The following is a 17,388-nucleotide window of genomic DNA, read 5'->3' on the forward strand; positions in this document are numbered from 1 at the left end:
TATTTCATTCTTTCACGAGCTCTGAGAAAACTTAAACGTTTTATAATGAGCATATTCTTATAGGAAATTTACTGCTCTGCAGCATTGCAGAAGACTATTTTCCTCTATCTCGAAAGAAATATGGTTTTCGAATCATTTTCTAAAAGTCGATTTTGTGGAGATTCTCAAAATTTCTGGGGCAGATTTTGTCAGTCTTAGGATAATTTGTGACGTTTTACTCTCGCAAACGTTAAAAATATCAAATAGACATATTTTTATAGGAAATTTATTCCTCTACAACTTTGTCGAAGATAATTTTTCTCTATCTTAAGGAGAAATGTGCTTAAATTGAGCTAATCAGTATTGATATTTTCTGTAAGCCAAATATTCCAAAAATAGAGCTCAAAATTTCATTATTTTTTATTTTACATAATCCTTCCTCGAATCCCTTGAAACTTTGTAAGTTTAAGAAGGTTCATGAAGGCTATCTATAATAAAAATTTCAAGCCTCAGTCTCTTTTATTTTAGAAAATAGTGAATATTGAAATTTTTGTTTTGACAATATTGTTTAGACTGCTAGAGGTCTTTATTTTTCACAGAATACATCAATAGTGAAATTTGGTTTGAACAACACGATAGGACCACTTTCATTTAAATTAAATAATGTGGTCTATAAATCGAATAAGTTTAAATAAAGCCATATTTAGAAACCATAAATGACAGTTTTCCAATTTTTTTGGCCAAACTGAATTTCACTATTGACGTATTCAGTGTAAAATGTAAAAAAATGACCTCTAGCAGCTAAAACAACCCTTATTCTACAATTCTAATAATTTGAAGATTTCTAATTCAGAATAATATCAACAAATTGGGGAAAAAGTACAAATGTTAAAAAAATATAAGCTTTGCAATGTGAGTCTATTATTTTGGCCGCCACTGTATATTTCACTATTTTATGGATTTTATGAAATAAAATCTATAGATATCGTTTCAATTATATTTCTTTATCAAATACATCAAATACGACTTAAAATAAGTTTTTTTGTTAAGAATTTGTCCTTATACATCATCATTGACTTGTTGTTTTTTTTTAATTAGATAAAAGATATGGAAATAAAGAAATCAACCAAGAATCACGAATTATCTTAGTTTTCTTTAATTCTTTTTAGTTTGATTAGCCTGATAGCAACGTACCAAAAAGGAAATTGTACTATTGATTAATTTTTAAATGAATTTCATAAATTCAATGTACTCATATGCATCATAATTATTTACAGAACAAATTCATTAAAATTTACAAATTAGGGCAGTTTTACGCTCGTATGACTTTTACAAATAGAATTTATAGGGGAAGGCTTTCAGGCTTCGCACATACTTTGGCTTAGAACACTACATATATTTCCCATATTTCTTTTAATGAATTTGGTTTAATTTTTTCGTGAATTGTCTGACTTAAGGGCAGCTATTTAAATATATCGCCATAGATCAAATCAATTCCAAGTGAAGTATAGTCTTCCAATACGGACGTGTTTTACGAAAAATTAGGGCGACGAGTTGTTTTGCGAGAAAGTGTCGGTGTGTCCCTGAAGACTTGTCTTCGAGAACCAAAGATGAAAGTTTACGAATCGGTCAAGAGTTGAACTTTGGGTAAAGAAAACACGGATTTCTACCTGATCTTCTCCTCTTTTATAACTTCACAACGACATCAAAATCCGTGTTCTTTTTATCTGAAAACACAAAGATGAAAGCTACATCGAGCAAAACGACGACGTTGATCAGCAAGCCTTCAGCTCCAGGAAAGAGGAAACTTCTTAAACCTGGCCCTACAGTTTCAATGAGTGGATAACAGAGGTCACAAAAAAAGTCAGAGTCAGTGAGAAGAGGGTTTCCCATCATCTTCATTCACTATAACGCCAGATATATCAAGCACAACTTTTATATATAAGTGCTCTCTCTTTAGGTTCGAGCATTACAATTTGCTAAGGGCAGAAATACACACATTTTTAAATTAAAAAAAGTATCGCCATGGATTATTTAAAATAAATATAGGAAAAAATAATTAAGTGTTCAAAGCCAGAGTATGTGCGAAGCCTTCAAGTCTTTCCCTACCAATAAATAAATTAAAATATTCGAGCGTGTTTTAAAAGTCAAATAAAATCAGGCTAAAAAGGCAATTTAATTCTGTTATTGACCTAGGGCAGGGGCCTCTCGACATTTCATTTTTCCATACGTTTTTGCATAGAGGCACTGAAGACTATTGGCAAGTTTTTTCCTAAAGAGAATTGACTTATCAATCTGATATATTTCGAAATCGTGCTCAAAAAGCTATCTAAAAATATATATTTCATTATGCTCGCCGAAATAATACAAGAACTACGAGCAAATTTGTTTAAAGCGCGGTGCAATATATGCAAAATTTTTACAAGGAAAAGTGAAAAATAGCTTCACTTTTTATTTCGCTTGATGGGCCCCTGTCTAGGGTAAGTGCGCCAAATTTCGGCATAGTTGCATGCAAGCGACAAAGTCTCAAGTTTGAAATGTAATATTTTTAATAAAAATTGAATATTTTTGTTACTATTTTATAAGGAATGTTGCTTGGAACCTTGCAGACAGTTTATCATCTATCATCTTTATTTTCTCTAAAATCACTCTTAATACATTTTAAAATGAATAAAAATGTAGACACAGCATTGGTGGCCTATTTCGGCCACCTTCATTCTCATTGTTCCTTGCCCTTCCATAATTCTTTCAATATCTTTTTCAGATCATCTTGCTCGTCGAAGCGACATTTTTTGTTATTTTTTGCATTGTACAATCTCAAGAGTATCCAAAAACTAAAAATTCATGGAAATTCGAGAAACAAAAAATCTGGCTGAAATTTCAAGCTGGCCGAAATTTGGCACACTTAGGGTAAGGGCTCATAATTTTGGACAGTCTGCTTATAAGCATCGAAGTTCCAAGTTTGAAGTGCGATATTTTCAATACTAATTGACATTTCTTGTTACTCTCTTTTCAGAAGGGTTGTTTAGAAACTTAGCAAGCTATTTATCGTCTTATTTTTATTAAAATTAGTTTTAATACGTTTAAAAATGAATTGATATGTAGAGGTGAATTTGACTCTTATTTTGGACAACTTGTTTATTAATTTGGCCAACTTAGCTGTAAATTTGGACAGATAATCCGCCTCAACAGGATGCCCATTGTTCTTCATTTCATGAACCAATCTTACCAAGTCCTCTTCCTGTTCATATAAGGGAAACGTAGAATGTCACAAGAAGCCCGGAAACTTTCCATATCATTCATTAAAGTGAGTTGACTTCGGTACTCCAAGTACGCTCGGATTTGTGCATTCCCTGGCCTTTACGGGAGCCTTTCAAGGCTTTTCTCGCTACATCTCGTTCGTAGAGATCATGCTCCCTTGTTTCTCCAGGCATTTGTCCAACCTAGTTATCACAAAAGATGAAACTTCACGAAATTTCGTGAGAAAAACACCTGTCCAAAATAACAATCATCACCTCACTGGTGAATGTCTTAAAAAATTTCCCATTTTTCACACGAAAAATATAATTCACAAGGCAAATCTCACTTCAGGTGAAATGTACAAATCATCAGTAACGTGAATCAACACAATATTCAATCAATGAATATTCAATAATATCACTCAAAAACAGCGAACAAACTTAGTTAGTAGTTTACCACAGCTAAATAAGACTGATGTAAACACGAAATTCTGTCATATTTCTCGTAAGCAATTGCTCACACTGAATTTTCAACAAAGCAATTTCAACTCAAATCATATTCAAAATTTAACGTATTTAGTGTCAAAATCTTCCAAAAAGAACAAATATTTAAATAGAATTCATTATTCATCAGATATTGGAATAAAAATTCATCATTTTAATCAATATATTTTTAGTGTCCAATGTTATCCTCAAAGTGTCCAAAATAAGAAACTGGACAAAATTATGAGCCTTTCCCCTACCCTATATTTAATTTAAACAAAAATTTAGTTCTTTTTGATATCTAAACTTTCCATGGGAAGTAAACAAGGGAAGCCTAGCTGCTAAAAAAATATTTACCAGAACTTTAGAATCGATGCGTTTGATACTGAAATTTTTATTTTACAAAGTAATAGAAAAATTCCAAGAGTTTCCTGCAAGATTAGCAGTTCCTGGACGTTTTATTATGAGACAGAGGTATTTTCTTATGAGTATGGATAGATTTTGTTTAATTCGTCTTTTACATGACAATCTTCAACAGAATACAACAAAGGGCTATGTAATAATTCAATTATTTCTATTTCTTTTTTTTAGAGAAAAAATCGTATATGTGTTTGCAGTGGAGGCGTCGGGTATAAAAAGCTTCGAAAGACATTTTGCTATTCGAGCAGTAAACAGTATTTCTTGAAGGCATATTTTCATCACAATACATTTCTGAGAAGACTTGTGATGATTTTTCTCAAATCCCGCATTTTCCCCATGGACTCAGCATAAATATTTGCCAGCGCATCAATTCCTCAGAATTAATTCATCAAATGATAAATTTTTGTGTCAACAAGCTTTCCTCTAACCGCAAACGTCCCCTCTGGAAGCCCCTCATTTCAGCTTTTCTGCGGCTCTATATGGATTTTTGGTGGCCACAGAGAGTGGCTCAGAGGATTTAACAGGAGGGAAATTCCTGCCAGAGTGACACCCTCAATTTCCAGCAGAACGATAATCATTAGGCCTGGCGACATGAAAAATGACGCTAATTTTGTGCCTGGGCAGAGCGATAGATTTCACCTATTTTTGGCCGTGGGAATCCTGTCAGTGAGATGATGCTGGGAGTCAATTTCACTCTCTCCACCCGTGTCTTATTTGTTGCTCTCCCCCATTGAAAGTTCTTTGTCGGCCTGTCACTCTCGTATGGCTTCCACCCTCATCATCAGTCGACTGGCCATGAAAGAGCTGCCACATGAAGTGCGTCCAAAGGGGATGGAAATTAAAACATGAGTTTTTTAATTGGACAATCTCAATGGGGATTTTCCAGGGCATGACACCTCTTTGTCACACGCTCATTCGCAGCTCCAGAGCATAATGGTCAAGTGTCAAAGATAAACCACAAAGTTGGGAGAACCAACTCAATTATACGGAGGTAATTATCCTCTCGCCGAAAAAAGAAATATGCAGGAAAACGGAAAATAAACTAACGGCAAGGTCTCTGAGATGCTTGTTTTTCCACCACAGCAGGGGGGAGCAGGATTAATAAGATTTTGTGGAAATGTCACTAAAAACCTCATACATTTTGCCTGTTCTGAAAAAAAGTTATTATCTTTCTATTTCTGCGTGCCTTTCAGAAACAGTTTTGGGAAAAATTGTTGTCAATTTGTAACAAAAAAAAAGAAAAGAATAAAACTACAATTTCAGCCATCCAACTCCTCTCCAAAAATGGGAAAAAGCCTTGAGGAAAACACGTGAAGAGGAGGGCAAAAGCATACAGAAATGGTTAGTCATCGAGGCAAAAGTATGAAACTAATGGAAAAGTTTGAGATATGTGTCGGAAAATTGTGAGCATTTTCACCAAAATGAATTCCTCTACAGTTATACTTATCATTCTATTTTACGTTAGATTGATTCTGATTAGTTGGCTCTATCTGGGGAAAACTTCCTCAAATTTACTCAACACTCAACATAAATTCCACCTGGAATAAATATAGAGAAATATTTCACTGAAGACAAGAAAATTAATCATTTGTTTCCTTTTGAGTTTGTGGAGTTCTAATTTTCTGTTATTTTAATTAAAATTTGTGGAACATAAACAGTAAATCAACGACATTATGACAGTGAACTGAACGAAAACCAAGAGTCTAATCGCAAGATTGACAGTAATACAGGTTACAGATCTAATACTTAGCCATCAATCAAGATTTTTTGGAAAAAAAAATAAATTAGAATATGATTATTAACGACAGGTGACCTATTATATTCTGAAAAAGCTATAAAATTGGTTATTCAGGATTTAGAGGCGTTCAGAAACTGGGCTAAACTGCTAGTCTGAAGATCGGTTAAACCTGACTTTCAGTATGACAGAAACCGAAGAAGCAATTTTATTTTTTTAATTTTGTAAGCCCAGATGGGGCTCACCTAAATAGAAAAATACAAACTTAGAGGAAAATTGGAGAACTGAAGGTGCCACCCATTTTTCACTTCATGAGAGTGAACCGTCCACGGCGACTGATGCTCACTCACTGAAGACTGAGGACATTTACCTAACAGTAAGAGCCCCAAAGCAACCTTTCAGCACCCATGAGGATGGTAGGGGTTGGGCGTGTCAAAGGAATAAAGGATTAGGATTGGTGGGTTGTGGCCGTCGACTGGGTTGACATGTTTCGAATAGGCCACACGCTCTACAATTCGGCCAATCCTGACAAAGCTGCCGTCCCTTGGCAGCGTGGTGAATGGTAGGAGCCCCAGGCCAGGACCGTATGCTACCAACCTGCTCCTTTAGCCCATAGCACCACAACACCTAGGAATCCAGTATACCAGGAAGGCGAATTAACCTTTAAGTTCCGTGTTACATAGAGCGCTCGAATCCACTTATCACCATGGATCGAATGATTAAGCAAGCTTAATCCCACAGTCCTATTAACTACTAGGCGCTGTGACCTGGTCTGCCACCGACCAGAAATGGAGGCCCCGCGAGAAGCTACAACATGGGAACGTGTTATAGCTACTCACTTCATTTGTAGGGGTGACACTCCCCGGACTCAATGATTGAGAAAGTGCCCGTGAGAAGCGCGAGCCAACAGAGTAGCTGTTTGGGCAAATCACATTCTTTGACGTGGGCATTCTAGAGATTTGGAGATCGCCTAAAATACCCGTGAAGAGCCAAAAACCCACAGCACCTGTTGGAGCCAATCACTGCATTAGGAGTGGACACTTCCACACATCACTGGCCGAAAACCCACAGTCCACGTAGGTCAAGCTAGTCTCGTTCCTCAATGCGCATTCCTCACACAGTACCCCTGTGTATACGGACATCTTGTCCTTTCCTGTGGCATTTTCCCAATCACTAAGTTTCTGTGATTGACTTCCTCAAAAACATCTGCAACGCTAACTTATCCGTCAACTGTCCTTTAACAATTACTTTCACAGAGCTCTGTTGTTTTGGTATTGTTGTCTGCATATTCATGGCAATTCCTTTTGGATCATGATCATGACGTTGACCTCAGTTCAGTTTTATCACTTTGATTACTCCTCCAATATCAAATTCCTCGGTGCTATTCTGACTGAATTTCCTTTGATCCAACCAGAAGTATCCATGTAGAAGTCTGCCAATAGTGTGACCTATTGGGAGCATTACGTCTTTGAAGTGAACAACTTCAGTGATTTCTAGTCACAAACTCTTTGTCGCGATTATCTTCAGCATCCAGAATACTACTGCCCCATGCCTTTGTACCCCGTGAAACTCCTGTCGCATATTAACTTGACATTTTCAGTCTTTAGTGTAGTCGACTCCTTCGTTGAATCTCTTCTGTTGTAGTTCAATTCTCTGATAAGAATCCTTCAACGGTCCTACTAGTTATATTTCTGTTGTCTTGCATTCAAATTAGATGTCATCCGTGTCGTAGAAGTTCGCTGTAGTGTAGAATGTGCGCTCTGTCGAATACTGCTCCTGTTGGTTTCCAATGTGAAGTCTTCTTTTCCTCCCTCTGGAACAAACTCGGTGTGTTCGGCGCTTTCGGTCCCTGTTCCCTAACTTTGGGATGTAGTGATTGTATGCATCACACTCCTGGCCAGATTCTGTCCGCTTTGTTGTAATTGGATCGTACCTCTGGACCTAGGAATCTGATCATACCACTATCCCATGATTACCGTTTTCATCATGTGATACATTTACCGACCGTGTGTTTTAGAGTTTATAAAGTATCGCTCCTATTCTCCGAATATACCCCTAAATACCGTGTCCTACTTATAATAATATATAGCCTGTCATTGATGAGTTGAGTTTTATTGTCCCTTTGCTCGGATAAAACCCGTTGACTCCAGCCTTTCTGTTCTCCTGCCATTCTGTTTTTCTTCTAGTATTTCACGAAATACGTTTCATTTATATTCGTTTATTCCTTTCATACATTACAGTCGAATCTTGTAAGAGTCCCCTGTACTATTTTTTTTCATACATAAACACTGTTGAAGATTCCATTATTTTCTTGATGCCGTTCCCTTAGGTCCAGAGCACAATAACCCCCGTCCTGCAAACATGCCTTCGAAATCTCATATGAAAGTAAGAGAGATTAACATATCTAGATCTCACTCATTCTCATTGAAACATCAAAAGCACACCTACAAAACAAAAACTATTGTGCGTTGCGAATTACTCTACTATAATGTTGGCTTTAGACTTCCTACTGCACACGTTGTTGTATTTGGTTCATGTCTAACTCGATTATGATCTTGTTTGTGCTATGTTTATATTCACAATACGACGTTGTCCAAAAATTTTCATAATTACACTTCTGTCCATATAATGTCATCTATCTCTTGTTATAGTAACGACTGTTATCACTTCGTACAACATCTTCCTTAAAACCTCATCGTATGTGTGAAACCCTTACACACAGCATACTATTTCTTCATACTCCTATTAGATTCCATACAATTTGTTTATTTCATACACAACGCCATCTATTTGCGAATCCGTGCGATACAACTTTCAACTCAAAGTTTTGAATATTTCAACCGTCAACCTAAATGAATATGTTGTCCTACTTTCTACCTGTGCACTTTCGACAGCAGAAAAAGGTTTTTCCCTCATTATCCCGTGATCCTAAAAATGTGTACCTTTAATATGATTCGATTTCTGAATACTAAAAATATTGATCCCATAAAGTGTAATACAATATCACTGATTCACAGATTTGAAATTCTTAACACCGAATCCTGCATTAACGCGTTTATTTTGAACTAGACTTTACTTTCCTTTCTTTACTTTAAGTTGAATTACAACATGCGATAGACGTCGGGATTCTCTTTACATTAACTGTTTTACTTGATATCCCCGAGATACTGTAAAAGTCCTTTGACTATTTTAAAACCGACCGTCAAAAATAACCTTCTTTTCCTTCAAGATCTGTCTAATTTAATGAATCCTCAGATGCCGCAATAAATGCTTTGATGCTAGATTGCTTACACGTCATATTGATATATTCTTAGATAACTCCCAAAATTTTCGGATTTCTTTAACATTTAACCCATCCGCATCTATCACATATTATATCTCTCGAAACCTAGATTATCCTGGATAAGCCATTTCTGTACAATTGACATACGCATCTTTGCCGGAAAACAATTTCTAGTTACTTTATTATCTTGCATAACACGGTAAGCATAACCCGACGGTCTTACAAATAGGTTTCGTATATTTGCTCCAGCTTCGTGGAAGATCATACATGTTGTCTACTTGATCACCTCTTTCTCTCTCTTCATGTAAAATCCAGGACAAACTTCCTTTTCATGTAATTTCACTGTGACATGTAAACAAATTATGATTGAAAAAATTCAAAACGAAGAATTCATTCAGTGACTGTTATGAGATCCACACGCTAGAGAAAGTGATATCTATCTTTTACATTATTGAAGAAATTTTGACAGTTTTCTCTGGCATCAACAATTTACTTCAATATGGCAACTATTGACGAACATTCATTATAGTGTGTAAAGGCCATTAATGTTCCGAATGACAGCGTGTTCCTATTCCTCCCATTTAGATAATTCCTTCTCTCGCAATAATGATCTATCAGTCTCTAAGGAGTCATTTTCAAACTACGAACAGTCCATCTGTAGTATTTCCATATATCGCCTGAACGAATTACGATCTTCTGTTGATGTAGATGGTTCGACAAAGCCTTTCCCAATCAATAAACTACTATATTTTCTGCGCGAGTGTTGTACAACTGAAGTTAATTTCTATGTCGCAAATGTTGACTAAAATAAGCGTCGCGTCGATATGGTTACGTTTCATGATATTCCCTATCGTATTCAACCTAGATCTACACGCGATTTAGTGTCTTTATGTTACGTAGCCCTGTATTCCCGTATGTATTAAGAATTCTAAAGAGATTATATTAATATTAAGACTTTTTCAAAATACTATCTAATTGTTACTGAATTCGACTTATATAACCGTGAATTACCCGTCTTATTTATCTATCATATATCTGCCATCTGAAATCCGCTTCCTTAAATTTTGAGTTACCCCTTTTATTCCAAAATATTCCTTTTTGATTGAGATCAGATCCAAGAGCATGTGGTTGGGAAAGTTTTCAAATTTCTCTAGGTATGGCGACACGACATAATGTTCTTTCGAAGATCCTTCGTTTCGTTAATAATTATCCGATGTCTAATATATTTTACAATTTGTGAAAAATGTGGTATGCAGCTGTATACATTTTAAAAGCATTACACATATCTATTTATGTGGGTTTTATTGCAAGGGATACGTTTTCGACCCGAGTATCTGACCATCCCGGAAATCCCAAGACCCGCCTAATGAGTGGTGCATTGTAAAACTGTAAAACCTTTTTGTAGGATAAATTGCAACATTGTCGGTATGTCTGTTTGAAAAACCTAATTACTTCATTTCCATAAGGCGCTTGAACTAATGGGTCCTTGCAACACATTTGGGTTTTCCCAATTTGCTTGTCGATCCTTTTGCATTTATTTTATGATCCCTGAATGAGGTGTTGTTTTTCGTCCCTTAACCCAGACGCATTTCTTTTTGGGTCTAAGCAATTGAAAAACTCATTTAGACCATTTCCTCTAACGCATCCTTTCAATATAACATTAAGTTTGCCGACGCATCGGGTCTTTTTGTCTGCAAAAATATTTCAATATTTTATAGCCCCTATCGTAAACCTAAGTTTGTACCCTTCTCTCAGCATTTATTTTGGGTTATTCCCATACTTTCGAAAATGGATTACTCATCTTTATCATTTTCTCTCCTTTCTTCTTATATTTCAACATTATCATATGAATTCCAATTTTTAATATTTTAATTTGTCCTTCAATTCCGTGATCGCGGTAATGTTCGTTAAGCACATGTGATTTTGATCCTTGATCGCGTAAACTTTGTGAAGATACGTATTTAATATCAAACGTCTTATCACTTATGGATATCAATATAAACCTCTGAAATATATAATTGCGGTTCGTCTTCGCTTTCAAATGTGTCCTACTCTTCATCTTATGTTGCTTATACAACTGAAATTATGGTTTCTCCTAAGATCAAGTCTTTACGAATTCTTCCAAATTCCCAATTTTGATTCAATTTACAACTGCAATGGAAAACCTCATTCACACACACTTTCGAGGGCCCTCTATCACACATCAATCTCACTGATCATTCATCGACACAGCTTCTAAGTTCCATTTGCAATTATTCTATGTCTAATCCGAAATGTTATAATCTTATTGCTAGATGAAATTTTCGCTTTTCGTTGACCTCTTAAATTTTCCGATTTTTATTCGTCATCGACCGGGTGTTAAGTATCGCCACGAAAAGATTATTTGCTAATGTTCCGAAGAGTACTTTTGCTCAATTATTTTTTTTTTAATTTAACCTACGTAATCCTACGAAATCACTTCCTTGCATACGGCCCTACAGACTTCTAAATTATTTTGTTAACATCCTCTGATCTCGATCATAAATTTACTGAGTTGCGCACTTAACGTTGTTTTTGGTAAATTATGAAAAACTCGCGTTCGATCTATTAAAATAGTTGTCTCAAATGTAGATTAATACCTTTTCTATTAAATTGAATTCACTATGTATTTCCGTAAAGATGTTGTCATGGGACGTGAAAACTAATAATGATTGGGACTAATAGTGATTTTGAAGACTATAACACAGATGCAACTAAATAATGAAGTTATGGAGGACTTGTATCCGAAATTATCACTAACGAACTTTTCATTTGTGGTCATGATTTAAATTTAGATCTATAGTAAATTTAAAACACATTCAAGATGATATTTATAATTTTTAGTTATCGTTTGCACAAATTTCCCAGCAAATCATCCCTCACTTTTCCTTTGATGATAACACGTCAAATATTTGATTGATATTGCAATTCTTTAAAATCAATTCTTGATGTAAACTATTATATATACTTCTATGAAATTGACACGCGTTATGATATCTGTAGCTACGATTGCTCAATATAAATATCTTTTTCTAGAAATTTAATTGGAATGGACTTATCTGAAAATCTTTCTCCGATGATCTCTCTGTACTTAAGAACTCCATCCTCACAATAACTCTCTTGAAGAATACCTCGCTCTTAGCGCTCCCCAATCAGTGCGGTGTCTCCTCTTCGTTGGCTTAGTGATTCCGCATGGACTCCCCAGTTATCTGCAGACTTCCCTCGACAGGAATGCTCCATCTTATCTTCTGTATTCTCGTAGTATCACTGAACTTTACACATCTCGACCACAATGCAAGATTAATTAAAGTCTAAACACAAGAACTACAACAATTAATTCAACTGTTCTTTTCGCGATCCACTTTTGGGGAATGGGGATCCCACTTCTGAATTTGTAAGCCCAGATGGGGCTCACCTAAATAGAAAAATACAAACTTAGAGGAAAATTGGAGAACTGAAGGTGCCACCCATTTTTCACTTCATGAGAGTGAACCGTCCACGGCGACTGATGCTCACTCACTGAAGACTGAGGACATTTACCTAACAGTAAGAGCCCCAAAGCAACCTTTCAGCACCCATGAGGATGGTAGGGGTTGGGCGTGTCAAAGGAATAAAGGATTAGGATTGGTGGGTTGTGGCCGTCGACTGGGTTGACATGTTTCGAATAGGCCACACGCTCTACAATTTTATTTCTGAAGTACTCTCCCTTCAAACGTTCATGCCTTTGAATAATGTAAGTTTTCTTTTATTTTTCCTAAGAGTCTTACACATTTCTATCAAAAATTACTTAGCTTTTTATCAATTATTGATAATTATACGGTAATTTTGTGTAAATCTCAAATTCATGCTACTAAAACTATTTTGTTTTAGAGAAAAGATCGTTAAGTTTAGAAGGCTTAATTGATAATATCAAACTTGACGATAATATGACATTAAACTCAACGAAATGTTTGGCAATGATTGCTAAATACATCCGTAATTTAATTTCATAGCCATTAAAATAATAAGTCCAATAATATCAATATTTTAAACCTGAAAGAGTATTGCAATTTATGTGGCAGACAAACTGACGACATTTTTTTGAACGAAAGAATTTTTTATTCTTCCTTTAGGTAAGATTCTTGTAATTAATTCTTATTTTTTAATTTTAATGAGCCATTTTTCAAAAGACTATCTAAAAACAACTAATATGACAAATTGTTCTTCGATGTTTTTAAGGAGTTATCAAAATTGTCAAACAAAGCGATACCATAAAGCACAACTCAAAGAAATTTTGTCTGATTCAAAGATATCCAAAATTTTTATAATTTTATAGAGTATAGCATTGAAAAATGTCGAAAAACGAAAAACAAAAGCTTTATAATATAATATGGTTCACCCAGTTCACCCGTAGCTTTTTTACAGAAAAACCATAAAATTGCGCTAAACGAAACTTAATGGAAATGTAAGAAAAATATCTTGCATTGAAATAATCTAAGGCTTCGTTCTTTTTACGTTCTCGTAACGACAAAAAATATTTGTTCCTTATTTAGAAAATAGGTATTGATGTGGTTTAGAGTTTAGCGACCTTTAGAATAGGGGAAAGTAACTAGGTCTAATGTCAGCGACAGCCAGAAGACGTAGTGTTAACTTCAAACTTAACAATTTGTTGACCTAGAACTTAAGATTGAGCGACAATTCAGACAGTCGGTAATTCCCTTTACAGGATTGAGCCAGTTTCTCGTGGCGACACCCTTTATCTCGGAGTACGCCATCTTCGCCGTAGGAACTATAACAGCAAGGCCCGTCAGTCGTCGAACTTAGTTTTCCGTTTCATGTCGGGATTACAGCCAAAAGAGTTAAGACGATACGAGCGATACGAGCGGTGTCGGGTCGTTGAGTCACTCGAAAAGTGTGTTATTCTGTCGACCAGAGAAGGGAGCAATGACCTCGACAACGACACTTCCCAAGAAAGATATTAGCCATTCCAGCAGTCAGATGGGACATAAACCTTGTCTCACTTCCTGGAGGGCATTGACCAGACTTGTTATCTAGAAAAGAGGGTAAAGGCCTCGACACTCTAACTAGGCGTAGCGGTTTCTCCTAAATGGATCCGTTGACTAGTCTTGACGACAAACTCAGAGATGGTCTACTTAGACTAAGTACTGGTATCTACCAAAAAAGAACTCTGACTTCGAGGTGCTCAAAATCAACAGAAACCAACACAAAGTCCCACCGAAAACCGAATTCGAATATTTCAGCCGAGTAAGCTTTCATCCGATCACAATGCCATAGCTGTAGTCACAGAGTTGGAAGAGGCGAGCTTAGCAGTAGACGGTGACCAGGAAGGGGGCAACGGCCTCGATTCTCATCCTTGGTCATCAAGAGGAGGCAACATTCTTGACACACTTTCTGGTAATGATTTGCTGAACTTGTTCACCAAGGTGAGGAGCAGTGAGGAGCAACGGCCATGGCACTTCCAAGCCTATTCCAGAAGTCGACAATGACAATATCCGTTCTCTTGATGTTTGAGTTAGCAAGCTCGTGCAACAAAAATGGTTACGAAAGGGGGCAACAGTCTCGTCTCTTCCTGAAGAGTCCTGACCAGTCTTCCCAGGTGATATTGCCGATGACAATATTTTTGACCACGGCGCTTACAGTGACGAGTTCTAGGAACCGATTACAATCAGGAGGGTTGTAGAAAACCCTTGGTGTTCAAACGTTGTTGAATTATGTTGAACGATAAAAGAAACTAAAGGAAGTCGAAAGTCATTTCTGTGTTAGGGGCTCCACTATCATCTATCAGTTTGACCGAAAATCGTTTAGTACTTAACGAACAACATTTAACGAGAAAATTTAAATTTTCTTTGGAATTATGACTGTAATGGCTCTGGTATACCTTTTAGATCAGGAAAATTTCATGTAATCGAAATCCACATCCCTTTCTTTCTCAAACGTTTTGTGTATGTCTATCCCACTCTTTCGAACTCTTCTTCTTCTTTTGAACATCATACCAAATTAAATTTAGTTCAATCAAATTTTAAGTGCAAAAGAGTGAGGTATAGATGGTTGCATGCAAAACGTTTATGAATGTAAAAGATATTAATTTTGATTTCACGAAATTTTACCGATCGAAAAGGTGCGATGGAAGCTTAAATAATTTTTTTTCGTAAACGTCAATTTATTTAGGGAAATTTGATCAGTCAACAACCTTCTGTGTTTTTAGAAAGAATCTCTAACCGAAAAAATTGAATTTCTCTCGCATTAAGCTTCTCCTTCATTCAACCAATCCTGACTAATAGCATTGTATTATACCCAAATAGCCATATTTGCAAGCCTTTTCAGGAATTGCTTTGAGTCACTTATATCCTCTCAGAAGATGAAATGAGAAAATTCATGAGAAAATCTCTCATATCTAATATCCCAGGCAATTTATTTAAGTAGGAATTCTAACAAAAGACCAAGTATTTACCATGCATTTTATTGGAGTAGGAAATCTTGAAGAATCTTTAGCGATGGGCTGTCTATAATGTCTATAAGTTCTCTCTATCATCATCCTATTTCATAAAATTCTCCTAGATGTAAACATTCCATTTATGAGCATTAGTTTAGTGTGCAAGTTTGAAGAAAATTCAACCGTACATTTTGAAGGGTTAAAACTATGAAACAAACTATTTTCATGTGGTTAAAGAAATTCTCGTTAAGGATTCTTTGTATGTGGCTAAACTTCTAACGTTCTTGGGATTGTGGAAGAAAATCCAATGAGGTTTCTGACTTCATTAGTGCTTCAATATGTCATCCATTGCCATGGAAGTGTGAACTTTTATCATGGGCAAACAGATAAGCTCGAAACTTTGGTGATGTTAACAGCTTCTGCTGCTACATTAAGCATTTACCCAACTCTCCCCAAGTCCCAAATTAAACACACTGAAGCACTTTGTGCCACTTGAATTTTTGACACATCAACACACACCATATTGAACTTACAAATTAATTACTCAATCGATTTCACGGAATTCTCTGCAAACCAGCAGAAAATTGGTGTTAGTGAAACTCAGGGGTAGATCTTCCACTCAAGTGTGACTTTAATAGAATCCTAAATCCATTCTATACTGTGTGGATTAAACTCATCTTAAGTGAAATTGAACCAAGTCCCAACGCCACAATCTCAGAGCTGAAAAGTCAATGTGCAACCATGCTGGATATTGTAATAAATTTAATTACCCCTTTGGAGACCTTACTCACAGAGAAAGTGACAAGGATGGTTTGAAAGTTTTGTCTCACACTTTCACAGGGCAACATATCCGTTTTATGAAATTTCTGTTGATTAAACATACATGCTGAAACTCTAAACTGAAAGTCTTGCAATTGCATTTGTCACCACAGGCTTCCATAAACACGAGAAAAGGATTTTTGAATATGCTGTAACTTTAGGTCTTAGTTTTCTGATTGTTTGGATTTTAAGTTGGTTTATACTGTCAGTCCTTCATTAAAAGCAACTCGTATGGTTCGCCTTAAGCACATGTTGTGATTCTATTCCTATAAAATGTTATTCTAATTCAGAACTCTAAAAGATTGATGTCGACTATTCCGCGGAAGTATCCACGGCACTTTGGTTATGGGGCGACTGGAAGGAGAAAACGTGTGACGCCCCTAGCGGAAAAATTTTGAAATGATAGTCTTGAGAAAATTTTGTCAAAGTAGAAGGAGTGAAGAACAGCGTGTGTGAAATATTTTTGAGAATTGGTGAGAATAAATTTAGTTGTTCAGTTAGAAAAGTGTTTCATTGGAAAGCACCAGCAGCGGACATCCTGTGGCGTTTATCCGGTCGTTCGCGACGGATTGTAATTGCTATTTTATCATTTTAAAGGTAATTCACGAGGAGGAAGAAGCCATAGCCAGGGCAGGGGTTCTAAACCTTCGTGTTTTATTTTAATTAAAGGTAACCAACAAGGGAAAGTGAGTCCATTTGACTTGCAAGAGTTTTCATAGGAGTGATATTTTACTTTAAGGTACGTCCTCCACATAATCTGGTCCTTCGAGAGTACAATCAGCACCGAAGAGGTTACCTTAAGGCCCCAAGAAGCAAGTCCACAGGAAAAAGATTGTACTCTCCCACCGAAGAAGGAAGTGTTCCCAAGGGCTTCAGCTGTCTCGACAGGGAAGCAAAACACGGTGAATTTTGATCTCCCAAGAAGTAAGACAACGATCAGAAGACATCATGGAACAACTCAAGATCCTACACAGGTCCC

The 17,388-nt window shown here is 36.2% G+C and overlaps 2 protein-coding genes across 2 annotated transcripts in view; one reads left to right on the plus strand and one right to left on the minus strand.

The window, feature by feature from the left end:
- The window catches only part of LOC129809756 (vinculin), a 63,274-nt gene that overhangs the window by 35,863 nt on the left and 10,023 nt on the right, over positions 1–17,388 (minus strand). The window lies entirely within an intron of this gene.
- LOC129809498 (uncharacterized) overlaps positions 1–17,388 on the plus strand; it is a 48,396-nt gene that overhangs the window by 26,278 nt on the left and 4,730 nt on the right. Inside the window, exons 3-5 of the mRNA XM_055859347.1 lie at positions 14,398–14,580; positions 17,079–17,095; positions 17,149–17,388. Of these exons, the coding sequence (XP_055715322.1) occupies positions 14,398–14,580; positions 17,079–17,095; positions 17,149–17,388 (440 nt within the window). The remainder of the gene's footprint in view (positions 1–14,397; positions 14,581–17,078; positions 17,096–17,148) is intronic.

This window comes from Phlebotomus papatasi, chromosome 1, assembly GCF_024763615.1.
Source record: "Phlebotomus papatasi isolate M1 chromosome 1, Ppap_2.1, whole genome shotgun sequence".
NCBI classification, from domain to species: domain Eukaryota; kingdom Metazoa; phylum Arthropoda; class Insecta; order Diptera; family Psychodidae; genus Phlebotomus; species Phlebotomus papatasi.